Genomic DNA, 14,396 nt, shown 5'->3' with positions numbered 1-14,396 from the left:
TTCCTCTAATAATTCACAACTGCTTAAACAATCTTTACAAAGTTATTGAAAAGCACCACTTAGACAGTAGGTGCTTAACTCCTCGAAGCCATGAAATAGCCATGAAATAGAGGAATAATAAGAAGTGCTGAGAGAAGAGCTACCTTCTGATTCTTTTAGAACAACTCAGTGTTTCCACAGGGCAGGACCCAGATCACTTGGTGGCATGTGATATGACTTTAGGCGATACACAACACAGAATTAAATAATGTTGAATCACAGTGTGAATGTCATTCCCTTTGTAATTTTCTTTTACATTTCTGATAATTCCACAGAGAGAGCCCATTTGGGGCTAGGTAACGTCTCTTACCTCAACAAGAAGGAGTAGGCTTCTTGGATTCAGAGCCTTGGCAGTCATCAGCATCCAGTTAGAATCTAACAACATCCTGTTTTATTTTTAATTTATTCTGTAGTTCTCTTTTTTTAATGGCAAACTGATGCTGATTTTTCACTTGGAGTAGAGATTAGTTTCTTTTTAAAATATTTTAAAATTTAAAAGATAAGTATTAAGTAAATAATAGCATATGTAATACTTAAGTGATAGAAGTTTGGCAAATAATGGCTATAGCCCAATGACATATTTTTAAAAAGTGATTTCAAAAGAAGGTGTCAATGTGGTCTAGGAAAGAAACATGTTCACTGTGTTTTCAATACTTATGATGCTCCAGGGATGAGCTCACCACAGCCTTCTCCTACATCAGGTGATTTCCAGAGTTAACATTCAAGCAAAAATATAAAAGGAAAAAGAAACCATTCCACACCAATCTGGACTTCATAAACTCATGGTACAATGAATGTGCAAATGATCTAATATTTAGTAAGTCATTTGTTTTACACATAAGCTTTCCAATTCACTGCAGCATCTTTTATTTGGTCTATACTAATGCCTCACAAAGGCAAACTGGGGTTGTAGAGTTCCTGCTTGGTTCTCAGAGCAAGTCCCACACCTGCTTTTGGATTGAATTCTCCAGCCGTGATTCAGAGCTGTTGGCCCAGTCTTCCCATGGCATCTGACTGTTCTTCCACTGCCACTGCCCTGTAGAGAGGTGTCCTCATCTTCTGAATGATAATCATGGCCAACATTCTGCTGAGAGGAATTTGCCTACCAGGTATTGCATGCTCACAGGCATGCCACACTGACTTAAAAAGGGCAGCTGGAGAGAAAGAAAGCAGAGCTTCTCATTTGTGGTGAGCAGTTTCTTCAGCACAGTGGTAGTGTCCTTCCTTTTCCTCTGTAAGGCAAGGCAGTATGTCTGAAGGATGGTGTCAGACATCATAATCAGGAGCTTTGCCCTGGGCTTGCCTTAGCCAGATCTGTAGTGTAACAAATGCTCCCACAGTCACGTGAAAAAAAAGCTGCCAGAGATTGCGCAGTTCATAGAGATACATGTTGCATAGACAGATTAAACCAAAAGTCAAAAAAGATTTGACATTCCGCCAGCTGGTATAGTAGACAAGTAAGTAACACTGTTGAAAATACAAAAATGAATGATGATTAGGGTTATAGGAAGAAGAAATAGATGCTGCAACTATAAAACTTTAACAAGCCACAGGGTGAAATATGAAAGTGGAGTAAGGAGATTTTTCAACTACAGATAAGACAATGTAATATCTTTAAGACATTCAGCTATGAAAGCTCCAGCTTAAGAGGGAAATAGGTTTCTCCTTTTATGTTTTTCATTTTTCAAAAGGAAAAGCGTTTTGTATCATATTTAAAAGAGATAACTTCCATGCAAACAAGCTAAACAAATTCCTCAAGATGACAAGCAACTAAGAAGCAGTCTTAGGATCTTAAGGGTTCTTATCCCAGAAAAGTTAAAAAAACTCATACAAGTTATTCAGCAAAATGGGCTCATATAACCTGAATCTGTATATTAATGAAATCAGCAAATATTTACTTGAGTGCAAGGGGCTAAACTAGGACCTGAGAGAACACTTGAGGGAGAATTTATTCAATGGAAATTTATTTATCTGTTTAGCATTGTTTTTTGGTTTTAAGTAAACAAAGACCTCACTCAGATGGAGCTTACCTTCTAGTAGAAGACAGATTATAAAGTTTATATATAAGTATATATATGTATTTATATATATACAATCAAGTAGTTATGTTCTAGAAAAGATTTTTAAAAATGGGACACAGGACGCAATGAGTGGTGATTTAGAAGATAAAGTACTCCCCTGCACCTAAACCCTGGCATTCACCTTTCTGCCTTTATTTTTCTCTATATTACATTTATTAACATACTTCAAAAATATGCTTATTTTATTTGTCATCTGTAGTCTTCCAATGAAATCCAAGTTTCATGAGGGAGAGGTTTTTAACTGCCTTATTCACTCACTTTTCTCCATTGCCCCAAACAGTGCCTGGTATGTATATAATAAGTGCACAATAAAAATCTGTTGAATCAATGAACTGCTTTCCAAGTCTGGGATATATAGGAATTACATATGATCACAAAGTCTTAGGAAAGAGGTGCAGGTCTCTGTGTGACATTATATCCAGACTTCAGAACCAGAAGAACATTAGAGTGTTTGTGACAATACAGAAAGAATGTGATGTTCTGCTTAATGTGTTTAGTTCTTACACAAATCAGGACTGTGTTTGCTATCCAAGCAAAATTTAATTGGAAAAATTTATTTTATTGGAGTGTTTTGAATTTAAAAAGTTGAAAAACAAATACAAATTTTCTTTTGAAATAATTTTAAATGTCAGAAAAGTTGCAAAAGCTTTTTACCCCAACCAAATGTTATCGTCATATAACCACAGTATAATCATCAAAACAAGAAATTAACATTGATTTTAATACTATTAAGTAACCTAAAGACTTCACTTGAGTTTTGCTAGCTGTCCCATAAGACCCTTTTCCTGGTCCAGAATCCAGCCCAGGACTCCATATTTCATTTAGTTGTCAGGTCTCCTTGAATCTTTAACAGCTCAAGTCTTTCTTTGTTTTCCATGACCTTAACAGTTTAAAGAATACTGATAAGTTATTTTGTAAAATGGCCCTTAATTTTGGTTCACCTGATATTGTCTCAAAATTGAATAGAGGATATCCAATTTTGGAAAGAAGAATACCAAAGAGGTAATGTGTGATGTGTCAAATTACTTATTAACTTTGATCTTTTGGTAAGGTGGTATCCAACAGGTTTCTCCACTAGTTACTATTTTTCTCCTTGTAATCAGTATCCTGTAGGAGGATACTTTGAGATTATGTAGATTTCTATCCCATCATATTTTGCCCACTAATTTTAGTATCTATTGATGATTCCTGCCTGCCACAGGTGTTTGCCAAACAGTCGCTTTCAATTTCCATCATTCTCTACATTTATTAACTGGAAATTCTACTATGAAGAAGAGCTACAGTACCTCGTATTTTTTTTAAATAAATATTTAATTTGTGGTTTTCAAAGGCTTTAAAGATAATGGTCTGTACCCCACAGATTACTTATTAATTACAAAGAGGAAAAAGATAATTTTGCAATGGAGATATCTGTTAGGCATCACTTAATCAAATGATCAAATTTATTACATGCCTCTTGACTTATGAAATTAGAGGTATACAGAATACTATACTACATAGTATGGTCACCAAAATAACTAACCTGAATCTAATCACAAGAGACACATCTAGATTATGGGGCATTCTATAAGGTATTTGCCTGGACTGTTAAAAAATGTCAGGGTTATGAAAGACCAAAACAAAATAGAACAACAAAAAGGCCAGGAGATGGCATTGTAGGTTAAAAGATACACAACAACCAAACACAATGCACAATTTGAAATCAGAGGAAAAGAGCTATAGAAAACATTTTGGAGACAACATAATCTGAATATGAATCCTATGTTAGGTAATATTGTATCAACGTTAAATTTCTTGGGTGTGATAAAGGTATCATGGCTATGTACAACAGAACGATGTCTCTGGTCTCAAAAGACACATGCTAAAGTTTCCAGAGGTGAAATATCTTGATGTTTGTAACTTACTTTAAAAAAAAAAAACTGCAGGAACCTCTGCTTCTGGGAAGATGGAGTCGATGCACTTTCCTCTATTCTTTCCACTAGATACAACTAAAAACCCTGGACATGATATATCAAACAAGTATCAGATGACTCTGGATGATAAAGAGAAGAAGGAAGACAGGCTAAGGACCTTAAGTCTCAAGGAATGACACATTGGTAAATTACCTAAGTTTGTTTGTTTGTTTTGCCTCATATACCCCACACTTGGAGCTGAAGAAGCTGACAAGTAGAAAACCACTGGACGCACACCAACAAAACAAACAAAACTCAATAAAATTTTGCTTTCTCTAGCCAAAAGACCAAGAGTGACGCGATTTTCCACTACAGAAACTTGTACACAACAACTATTCTTCTACAGCCAAATACCACCAGAACCAAACCAAAACAAACCAAAAAAGCCAAACATACACACACACAAACTGTGACCACCCACATTCACCCCATCAAAGCCTATGTGGGGAGCCTATCATGCTCTAAGGCTCTAATGCTAATGTTCTAATTCTCCAGGGCTTCAGAGAAGGCAAGTGGGAAGCCAGAACTTTGATTTCCACTGGATGGTAGGAGTCCCTCAACCCCACCCCATGGTGTATCACTAGAGACTAAGAAGGACTGCAGAAATTCACCTCCACTTGGCATTAAAAAGGCAATGGATTTCTCATCAGAAGCTATGAAGTTCAGATAAGAGTGGAACAACGTTTTTCAAGTGTTGAAAGAAAATTAGCTATCAATCCAAAATCCTATATCCAACAAAAATATCCTTTAGGAATGAAGGAAAAATAAAGACATTCTCAGATGACAGAACCCACTCTAGTGTTCTTGCCTGGAGAATCCCAGGGACGGCGGAGCCTGGTGGGCTGCCGTCTATGGGGTCGCACAGAGTCGGACACAACTGAAGCAACTTAGCAGCAGCGGCAGCAGATGACAGAAGACGAAGAGAATTCATCACCTACAAATATACTCTAAAGGAATGGCTAAAGGAAGTTCTCTAGACAGAAAGGAAACCAAAAAAAAAGGAAACTTGGAACACTGGATAGAAAAGGAATACAGAAAAAATACATGTTAATGACTAGCTTTGCCTTTTTAAGAATTTTCTAAATTATGTTTGATGATTGAAGTAAAAATTGTAACAGGGTCTGATATGTTTCTAAATATATGTAGAGGAAATATTTAAGACAATTATAAATAGAGGAGGACAAAGAGATATAAAGAGTTACAATTTCTATGCTTCACCTGAACTAGTAAAATGATGACACCAGTAAACTGAGTAAGTAAAATGTAGTACCTTAGAGCAATATTTAAAAAGTCATCCAAAGAAATACATTCAAAAACATTATAGATAAAACAAAATGGAGTTCTAAAAAAAATGTTCAAGTAATCCACAGGAAGACACAAACAATAAAACATAAAAATGAAAAAGCTGAAAACAAAATATAAGAAGGCAGACAAAAGCCTTAACATGTCAATAGCTACATTGGATATAAATGGCTTAAATATAGCAATTAAAAGATAGAGATTGGCAGGATGTATTAAAAAAACATAACAAACTCTATGTTATCTACTAGAAACTCACTTCAAATGATACAGGCAAGTTTAAAGTAAAAGGATTGAAAAAGATGTAGCATGCAAACACTAACCAAAGGCAAGCATGAGTGGCTATCCTACTATTAGATAAATATAAAAATATTTTGGGACTTTCCAGGTGGTCCAGACTCCACATTTCTACTGCAGGGTGCACAAGTTGCATCCCCTGGTCGAGAAACTAAGAAACAGAAAGTGTGACCAAAAAATAAAAATGAATAAGTAAAAATATTTCAAAGAAAGCAAAAATAACCAGGGACAGAGAGGGATATAATGATAAACGGATCAATCAATTAAGAAGATGGAGCAATCCTAAATGTGTATGAACCAAACAACAGAGATGCAAAAACTGATAGAACTCAAATAAGAAATACACAAATACACAACTATAGTTGAAAATTTCAATACTCCTCTGAGTGTGCATGTATGCTAAGTCGCTTCAGGCATGTCCAGCTCTTTGTGACCCCATGGACCCCATGGATCCCATTAGCCCACCAGGCTCCTCTGTCCATGGGATTCTCTAGGCAAAGATACTGGAATGGGTTGCCATTTCCTCCTCCAGGGATCTTCTTGAACCAGGGATCAAATCCGCATCTCTTATGTCTCCTGCATTGGCAGGTGGATTCTTTACCACTGGTGCCACCTGGGAAGCCCAGCAATTGATAGAACTAGCCAGAAAAATCAGCAAAGACATATAAAAACTGAGCAACACTATCAACCAACAGAAGCTAATCAACATTTACAGAACACTCACTTAACAACAACAGAATACACATTCTATTCAAGTGCCCATGAAATATATACCAAGACAAAACATATTCTGGGCCACAGAACAAACCTCAACAAATGTAAAATAACTGAAATCACACAGACTATGTTATCAAACTACAATGGAATCAAACTACAATAATGGAAAGAAAATGAAAATATCCCAACACTTGGAAACTAAGCCACACAACTCTAAATAATCCACAGGCCAAAGAGGAAACTGCAAGGAAAAAAATTTTAAATACACTGAATTAAATGAAAATACAACATCTCAAAGTATGGAATAGAACTAAAGAAGTACTAAGAGGGAAATCTGTAATATTAAATGTACACATTAAAAAAGAGAAAATTCTCAAATCAAATCATCTAAGCTCTCACCTCAAGAACCCTGGAAAAGAAGAGTCAAATAAACCCAGAGCAAACATGAGGAAAGAAACCAAGGAGGTAGTGCAGAAATCAATAAAATAGAAAATAGGAAAAAAAACAATAAAACAAGGAACAGGCTCTGTGAGAAGATCAATGAAATTAATAAGAATGATCAAGAAAAGAGAAGATACAAATGATCAATATGAGGACTGAAATAAGAAATATCACTACATATCCTATAGACATCAAAAGGATAGTAAGGGAATACCACAACCATCCAACACACAAATTTGATAACTTAAGTGAAATGGAAAATTTCCTCATAAAATGCAAACCATCCATTATAAACAATTATGTGGATAGCTCTATAACTATTAAGAAAATTGTAAGACTTATTAGGGTTTTCCTGGTGGTCCAGTGGTTAAGAATCCACCTTGCAATGCAGGGGACACTGGTTCAATCCCTGGCCCAGGAAGATCCCACATGCTCTGGAGCAACTAAGCCTGTGTGCCACGACTACTGAGCCCACGTGCTACAGCTACTGAAGTCTGTACACCTAGAGCCTGTGCTCTGCAACAACAGAAGCCATCATAGTGAGAAGCCCACACACCAGTGAAGAGCAGCCCCTGCTCGCGGTAACTAGAGAAAGCCCATGTGCAGCAACAAAGACCCACCACAGCCAAAAAATAAAAATAATCTTTTTTTTTTTTTTAAAGACTTACTAATAGCAGAAGTAATCAAAACTGTATGGTATTGGCAGAGGAACAGACACATAGATCAACAGAACAGAATAGAGGCTCCAGAAACAGATCCACATAAACATGCCCAACAGATTTTTTCAATGCAAAAGCAATTCAGTAGAGGGAAAAAAAGGAAAAACTGATAAATTAAACTTCATAAAAATTTAAAATACTTGAACTACAAAAGACTCTTAAGAGGATGAAAAGATAAGCAAAGACTGGGAGAAGATATTTGCTACATATCTGACAAAGGACTAATATCTAAAATATATAAAGAACTCTCAAACTCAACAGTAAAAGACAACAATCCCATTAGAAAATAGGCGAAAGACATGAACAGACATTTCACCCAAGATGATACATAGGTGGCAAACATGAAACTATTTTCAACATCATTAGCCCCTAGGAAAATGAAAATTAAAACCACAATGAGATTATCACTACACATTTATCAGAATGGCTAAAAAAAAAAAATACAGACAACACCAAACGCTGACAAGGCTGCAGAGAAACTAGGTCATTCACACAGTGCTGAATGTAAAATGGTACACTACTCTGGAAAACTGTTTGTTTCTTAATAAGCATGCAACTACCACGGCCAGTAATTGTCCTCCTGGGCACTGAGCTCAGAGAAATGAAGAATTTTTTCACACAAAATCCCAACCATGAAAGTTTATAGCACCTTTATTTATAATAGCCAAAAACTAGAAACAATTCAGATGTCCTTTCAATGAGTGAAAGATCAAACAAACTGTGGTACAGCCATACCATGGAATACAATTCAGCAATAAAAAGGAACAAACCACTGACACATGCACGGATAAGCCTTCAGAATATTATGCTGAATAAAAAATGCCAACCACAAAAGGTTATATATACTATGTGGGTCCATTCATATAACACATTCAAAATGAGAAAATTATATTAATGGAGAACACAGGAGTGGTTGCCAGAGATTAAAGAGGGGTTGGGGCTGGGGCAGGAGGGAACTATAAAGGGCAACATGAGGAGTCTTTATGGTAAGGACTGTTATATACTTGACAGCATCAATATGCACTGTGATGTTGTATTATAGCTTTCCAAGGTGGTTACATTGCGGGGAAATGGATAAATGTTAAGTAAGCACGCTTTATGACTCCAAGTGAGTTTAATTATCTCAAAATAAAGAGTCTAATAAGAAAAACAACTTCACATATTCATTTTATCTGCAACTTACATTGTAAACAATGAGCATATACCCCATATACAAAAACATACAAAAAAAGAATGAGATTAAAGCAAATGTTGTGAAATGTTAACAACTGGTGATTCTAGGTGTACCAGTTTCTCAACTTTTCTATAAGTCTAAAGGTTTCCAAAATAAAACACAGAAGGAAAAGCACAATCTCTAGTTTCTTCTGATTTCCTACTTTATGTTTTTGGTCATGCAATGCAGCTTGCAGGATGTTAGTGCCCAGATCAGGAATTGAGTCCATGCCCTCTGCTGTGGAAGCATGGAGTTCTAACCACTGAACTGCCAGGGAATTCCCAGATTTCCTATTGTAAATGTTCCATATCAAGATGATCTCTATCTGACTGAACCCTGTGATTCTGTAAGTATCCAGAGCCTGGAGGAAAAGGCAACAAACCATGCAGTAGCAGTCTTTGAGGTCTGATCTAAAGGAGATTAAAAAATATCCTGAAATTGGAGATACAGCATATCACATGGTAAAAGCTACTTAATTCTTCCTATGGGGAAATTATAGGAATATGCTAATCATATTTGGAAAGCATTCAGTTTCAAGCCTGTCAATATGAAGGACATTGTTTTTTTAATTTTCTTTTTTAAAGTATTTATCTGTTTACTTCTCAAGTTAAAAGAAGACCTGGGTGACATTGCTCCATCATGAGGCTACTCTTAAAACTATCAATACTTTCATCTGTTCTGAGAAAGTTACAGAGGTATGCCTATCCTTGGCAAGAGCACTGGTTCTAAGATCACTTAGCTTCAAGTCACTGACTGACTGTAAGAACGGTCTAGGCTGCTGTGAAAAATGGTGATAATAATAGGATTAGTGTGGGGCTTTCTTTGAGGATCAAATGGCATAAGGAATATAAAGGGCTTACCACAAAGGAAGAGCTCAACACATTTTTGCATTATTATTAGCATTTAAAATTATTTCATTAAGGTAAAACAGCTAAAAGTATATTTTATAAGGATAATCATTCATGAGACTATTTTAAAGTTAATATTTACCTCACATTGTTTTAGAATATGAAATAGTGCATATGTTATTAAATTATACACTTACAGCATTATAAAAGTTATGCAAATATAGGAATTTTGCTTAGAGATAGCATGATATAGTGGAATGAATATGACATTTAAAATCTGAAGACCCAGTTCAGTTCTGACTCTACCACTTGCTGGCTATGTGATCTCAGGATAGTACTGAAACTGCTTCAGATTTCTCTTTTTCAAAAAAGTGAGGATAATATACCCTCTGTGATAGCCTGTAGAGATTAAAGGACGAAATCTGCACAAGAATATTTCATAAAATTAAAATACTTGTGACATCAATGAAGACAAGCTTTCATATCTCCTGCATGAAATGTCATTCATTATAACTCAATCTGTCAAATTTGACAGAAAAACAATTTCTAAAGCTAATATAAATGATTAAGAAAAACTAGGGGAATTTAAAAAATGGGGCCACTGAAACTAAAATTTCTAATGTCTTCACATAAAAGTCAAACGCATATATTTAATATATTTCCCTAAAGATTTCTTCTGAGTTTTAGGTACCCTTTTATTTGCAGGACTGAATCTAACATTTTTCTATGCAAGACAGAGAAATGTGACACCTATAAGTGTTAAGTCAAAAGGCCTTGCTTGCTCTAACATGTTTCAACAAAAACACTTGAATCTGGGTAATCAGCATGGTTAAATCTCCCTTCTCTAACACATCTGTGCCTCCTCTGGTCTTGGAAATGAGAGTATGTATCTCCCTATGATTCAGGTACAAAACCTCCTCTCTCCTGAAGTCTCAGATCTACCTGGTCTTCGAATCTCAGGGAGTCTTCCTTCTCAGCGTCCTTTCTTTTCCTATCCCTACTGCCATTACCTAGAGAAGGGGTAGGCTACCCACTCCAGTATTCTGGCCTGGAGAATTCCATGGACTGTGCAGTCCGTGTGGTTGCAAAGAGCTGGAAACAACTGAGCCACTTTCACTTTCACTGCCATTACCATAGTTTAGGCTTTCATTACCTTCTGCCTCAAAACTAATATCATTACTTGTAGTCTCTCTGCTCTGACAATCTGCCCTATTCATCATTGCTAAATTAAATATCCTAAAATCCTGCTTTTGCTGTTCCCTCTTCACAGACCTCAAAAATACAAAATCCTCAACCTGGAGTAGAAGCAGAGGCTGCAAGTAGAACAATAAGTCACCAGAATATCTAGAAGTAGCCTTTACTGCCACAGGCTGATGACCTGCTGCCAATGAAGCCCCAGCACAGGAAGAGGGCTAACACTGAATTCACTGGGATCTATGTTCATTCAAAAGGGTCACAAAGCTAACAGAGGCTCAAACTGAAAAACGAAGCAAAGAACTCAGACATTATCTTATTTAAAGCGCCCAAGAAGTTAATTAGAAATGACACCGGAAATGAGCAATAACAGGAAGGTATTTCTTAAAAATGAGAGAGAACCTACCTGGTAAAGGCAGGCTGCTGTTCCAAGAAAAAATGCAACAATGTAATTTAAGTCCTCACCATCACTCTGCAAAAATAAAATAAAAAGTTATTCTTTCTGTGGAAGCCCATTTCCAAAAACAATCCATTGGGATAGGATATGATCTTTATGCACAAATGGTCAAAATTTTCAAAAGTGGAATATAAAAATACTCAAGAGTCCTAAAAGAGAAACATAAAACACATCATAAGAACCTGAGAGTGTGAGGTAGGGGAAGACTACCAGTGTTCTTCTAGGTCTGGGCTTCCCCATCAATTATATCTTACCCAAGAGAAGATGAAAGCCAATGGAAACAAGTTTCCACGTACGTTAAACGTGTCTCTACTTTCCACTAAAGAAACCATATGAAAATATACAATACCCCAGCAGCCTATAAAGCTAGGCCTGCTTATTGGGATTACTATTTGACTCAAATAAATACTGATAGTTTACATCTAGAACTAGCACATCACTGAACTGTCCAATGAAGTCATTTGACATGATTAAAATTTTTTTAAAAAGACAACTAAAATTGAAAAGCTACTGTCCACTAGAGTGTGCTAAATCCCAATGAGGAAATTCAGTGACATGTATTATGTTAAAATCACTCAGAGGAAAAACAGAGATAGATTATGCATAAGAGTATTTCTTTTAAAAGAAAACTAATAGAGATACGTAAAAATCCATTTTTTCCTACTCCTCTTTGGTTCCTTTTAAATATCTGTATTTCTCATGTCTTTTGATGGAGTAGAACATAAAGCCCAAGCAGGAGCATCAAATTTCTTTTCTTCTAGGTAGAAACATTAAATTTGGCCCTTATTTTAGAAAAAAAAAAAAATCTCTCTATACAATAAAAATTTTCAGAAGACATGGGAGTGTCTCTCATGACCATGAGTTCTTGAAATAACATAAAGCGAACAATTCCTTTTCCATTTGCTACTGGGCAACAGAAGTGCCTGTAAGGCAGAGAGAAAATGGCTTATCCTAGTGAGAGGATCTTAAAATAGAAACCATTAATCTGTCTGGGATGGTTAGACCAGTTCTATACCAGAGACAAGGAAGGTCAAGAAAAAGCCCTTCTACTTTAATAATTCTAAGACTTTTAAATAAGTTCTGCTTGATTGTTTTTTCTTCTGTCCTTTCAATGATCTTTTTTGATTATAAAAGTTCATGTTCATTGTAGAGAACCTGAAACAAAATGTTACAAAGAAGAAACTCACATAGTACATAATATCACAATTTTGGGAGAATTACTGCTAACTATTTATGTACTTCCTTCTAATCCTTTCTGTACAAAAATATATGTACTTTGAAAAAATGGAATCATACTTTTAAGTATTTTTTAGTACTTCACACTATATCATAAAACATGTTCTTAAGATACTAAATATTTCTCAACCATTTAATTTGTAATGATTACATAACCTTTAACTGTGGGGCTATACAATAATTTCATTATTGTCTTAAAATCGAATATTATATTTTCCCTAAATTTACACTATCACTTTATAACTCTCTTAATTGCCTTTGGAACACTTAACAGCATGTTTCTGGAGTAGATCAGAACTGGGTTCAAATCTTTATTTATTAGCTAGCTGTATGACCATGGACTATTATTAATATTTAACTCCAATTCCCTTTTTTGAAAATAAAAGTTGTACAGAGTCAATGAAATATCAATAATATTTGGAAACACAAAGAACAGTAACGGACACAGTAAATATTCAAAAACATTCACTAATTTCTCCTTCTCAAAGGTTACTATATGCATCATTTATCAGATAATTAGGATTACCTTTCAATATTGTTTAAATCTCTAATGTGCTAGCCTTGTTTTCTCACTGAGATCCTAACCTTCCTTCAAGGAAGAAAATGAATCTTACTACTTGTAAGAAACTGTGCACAAAGTGGGAATTCAACAAATGAATGCCAAATTGAGTTGTGCTTTGGAAAATCTTTATTTCCACTTAGTAAAGAGAATATTTATAAACATATTCTTCTTTCAAAAAATAGTCATTCATTAAACACTGATGGCCCAAGTACTGTGTTATGCAACCAAGGACAGAAAACAAGTCAACACAAAATGAGGAAGCTCAACTCTAATCAGGAAGGCAGATATAGAAAGTAACAATTTACATCCAAAGTGGTAACTGATGGGATAGGTGTATGTATAGGGTACTAAGGGAGCCTACTGGAGACACATTTAATTCTGGAGAAAAAAAGGATCAGGGAAGGTTTGTCACAGAAAGTAAAGCTTAATCTGCATCTTGAAGGATAAACCAGTAGGCAAGGTAGGACAAGAATTCCAGGCAAACGGAGTAGCTTGTACAGTTTTAAGAGGATAGGATGACTCCAAGGTCTCCTATTTAGGCAACATTTGAATGATACCATACACTAAGTTGGCCTTTCCTGGTGGTTCAGGTGCTGCAATGTGGGAGACCTGGGTTTGATTCCTGGGTTGGGAAGATCCCCTGGAGGAGGGCGTAGCAACCCACTCCAGTATTCTTGCCTGGAGAATCCCCATGGACAGAGGGGCCTGGCGGGCTACAGTCCATGGAGTCACAAAAAGTCGGACACGACTGAGAGACTAAGCATGCACAAACACTAAGTTGGGAATATAGGAGGAAAAATGGGCTTGAGGGAAGAAAAAATGAGTTCATTCTGGACTCAGGTATTTTGGAGTTGCTCATGAGATATTCAAAAAATAAGTTTAGTAGCCATTTAAGTCAGCTTCAGGGAAGAGTTTAACCTAGAGATCTAGTTCAGTAGTCAAATATTTAAATAGTAGTTAAATGAAATAAAGGAGTATGACAACGAAATGCAAAATATATTTCTTGACTGGCTGATAGACTGTAGAGAGGAAAAAATATAAATATAAAGGATATTTGGGGTCAAATATGAATTGTGAAATCTAAAAATAGATTTTATTATTAGCTAATACTGCATTGGTCTTCTGGAGAAGGCAATGGCACCCCACTCCAGTACTGTGGCCTGGAAAATCCCATGGGCGGAGGAGCCTGGTAGGCTGCAGTCCATGGGGTTGCGAAGAGTCAGACACGACTGAGCGACTTCACTTTCACGCATTGGAGAAGGAAATGGCAACCCACTCCAGTATTCTTGCCTGGAGAATCCCCATGGACAGAGGGGCCTGGCGGGCTACAGTCCATGGAGT

At 36.0% G+C, this 14,396-nt stretch overlaps 1 protein-coding gene across 1 annotated transcript in view; it reads right to left on the bottom strand.

The window, feature by feature from the left end:
* Nucleotides 1–413: 413 nt before the first annotated feature.
* Nucleotides 414–14,396, bottom strand: part of SEC22A (SEC22 vesicle trafficking protein homolog A (S. cerevisiae)) — a 64,730-nt gene continuing 50,747 nt past the window's right edge. The window contains exons 5-6 of the mRNA XM_010834269.1: nt 11,207–11,272; nt 414–1,506 (exon numbers count right to left, since the gene is read on the bottom strand). Coding sequence (XP_010832571.1) covers nt 1,306–1,506; nt 11,207–11,272 — 267 coding nt within the window. The 3' untranslated portion in view covers nt 414–1,305. The remainder of the gene's footprint in view (nt 1,507–11,206; nt 11,273–14,396) is intronic.

Source organism: Bison bison, unplaced genomic scaffold (assembly GCF_000754665.1).
Source record: "Bison bison bison isolate TAMUID 2011002044 unplaced genomic scaffold, Bison_UMD1.0 scf7180017864032, whole genome shotgun sequence".
NCBI lineage: Eukaryota > Metazoa > Chordata > Mammalia > Artiodactyla > Bovidae > Bison > Bison bison.
Note: the sequence above shows the minus strand (reverse complement) of the source record. Positions and strands in the feature narration are given on the sequence as shown.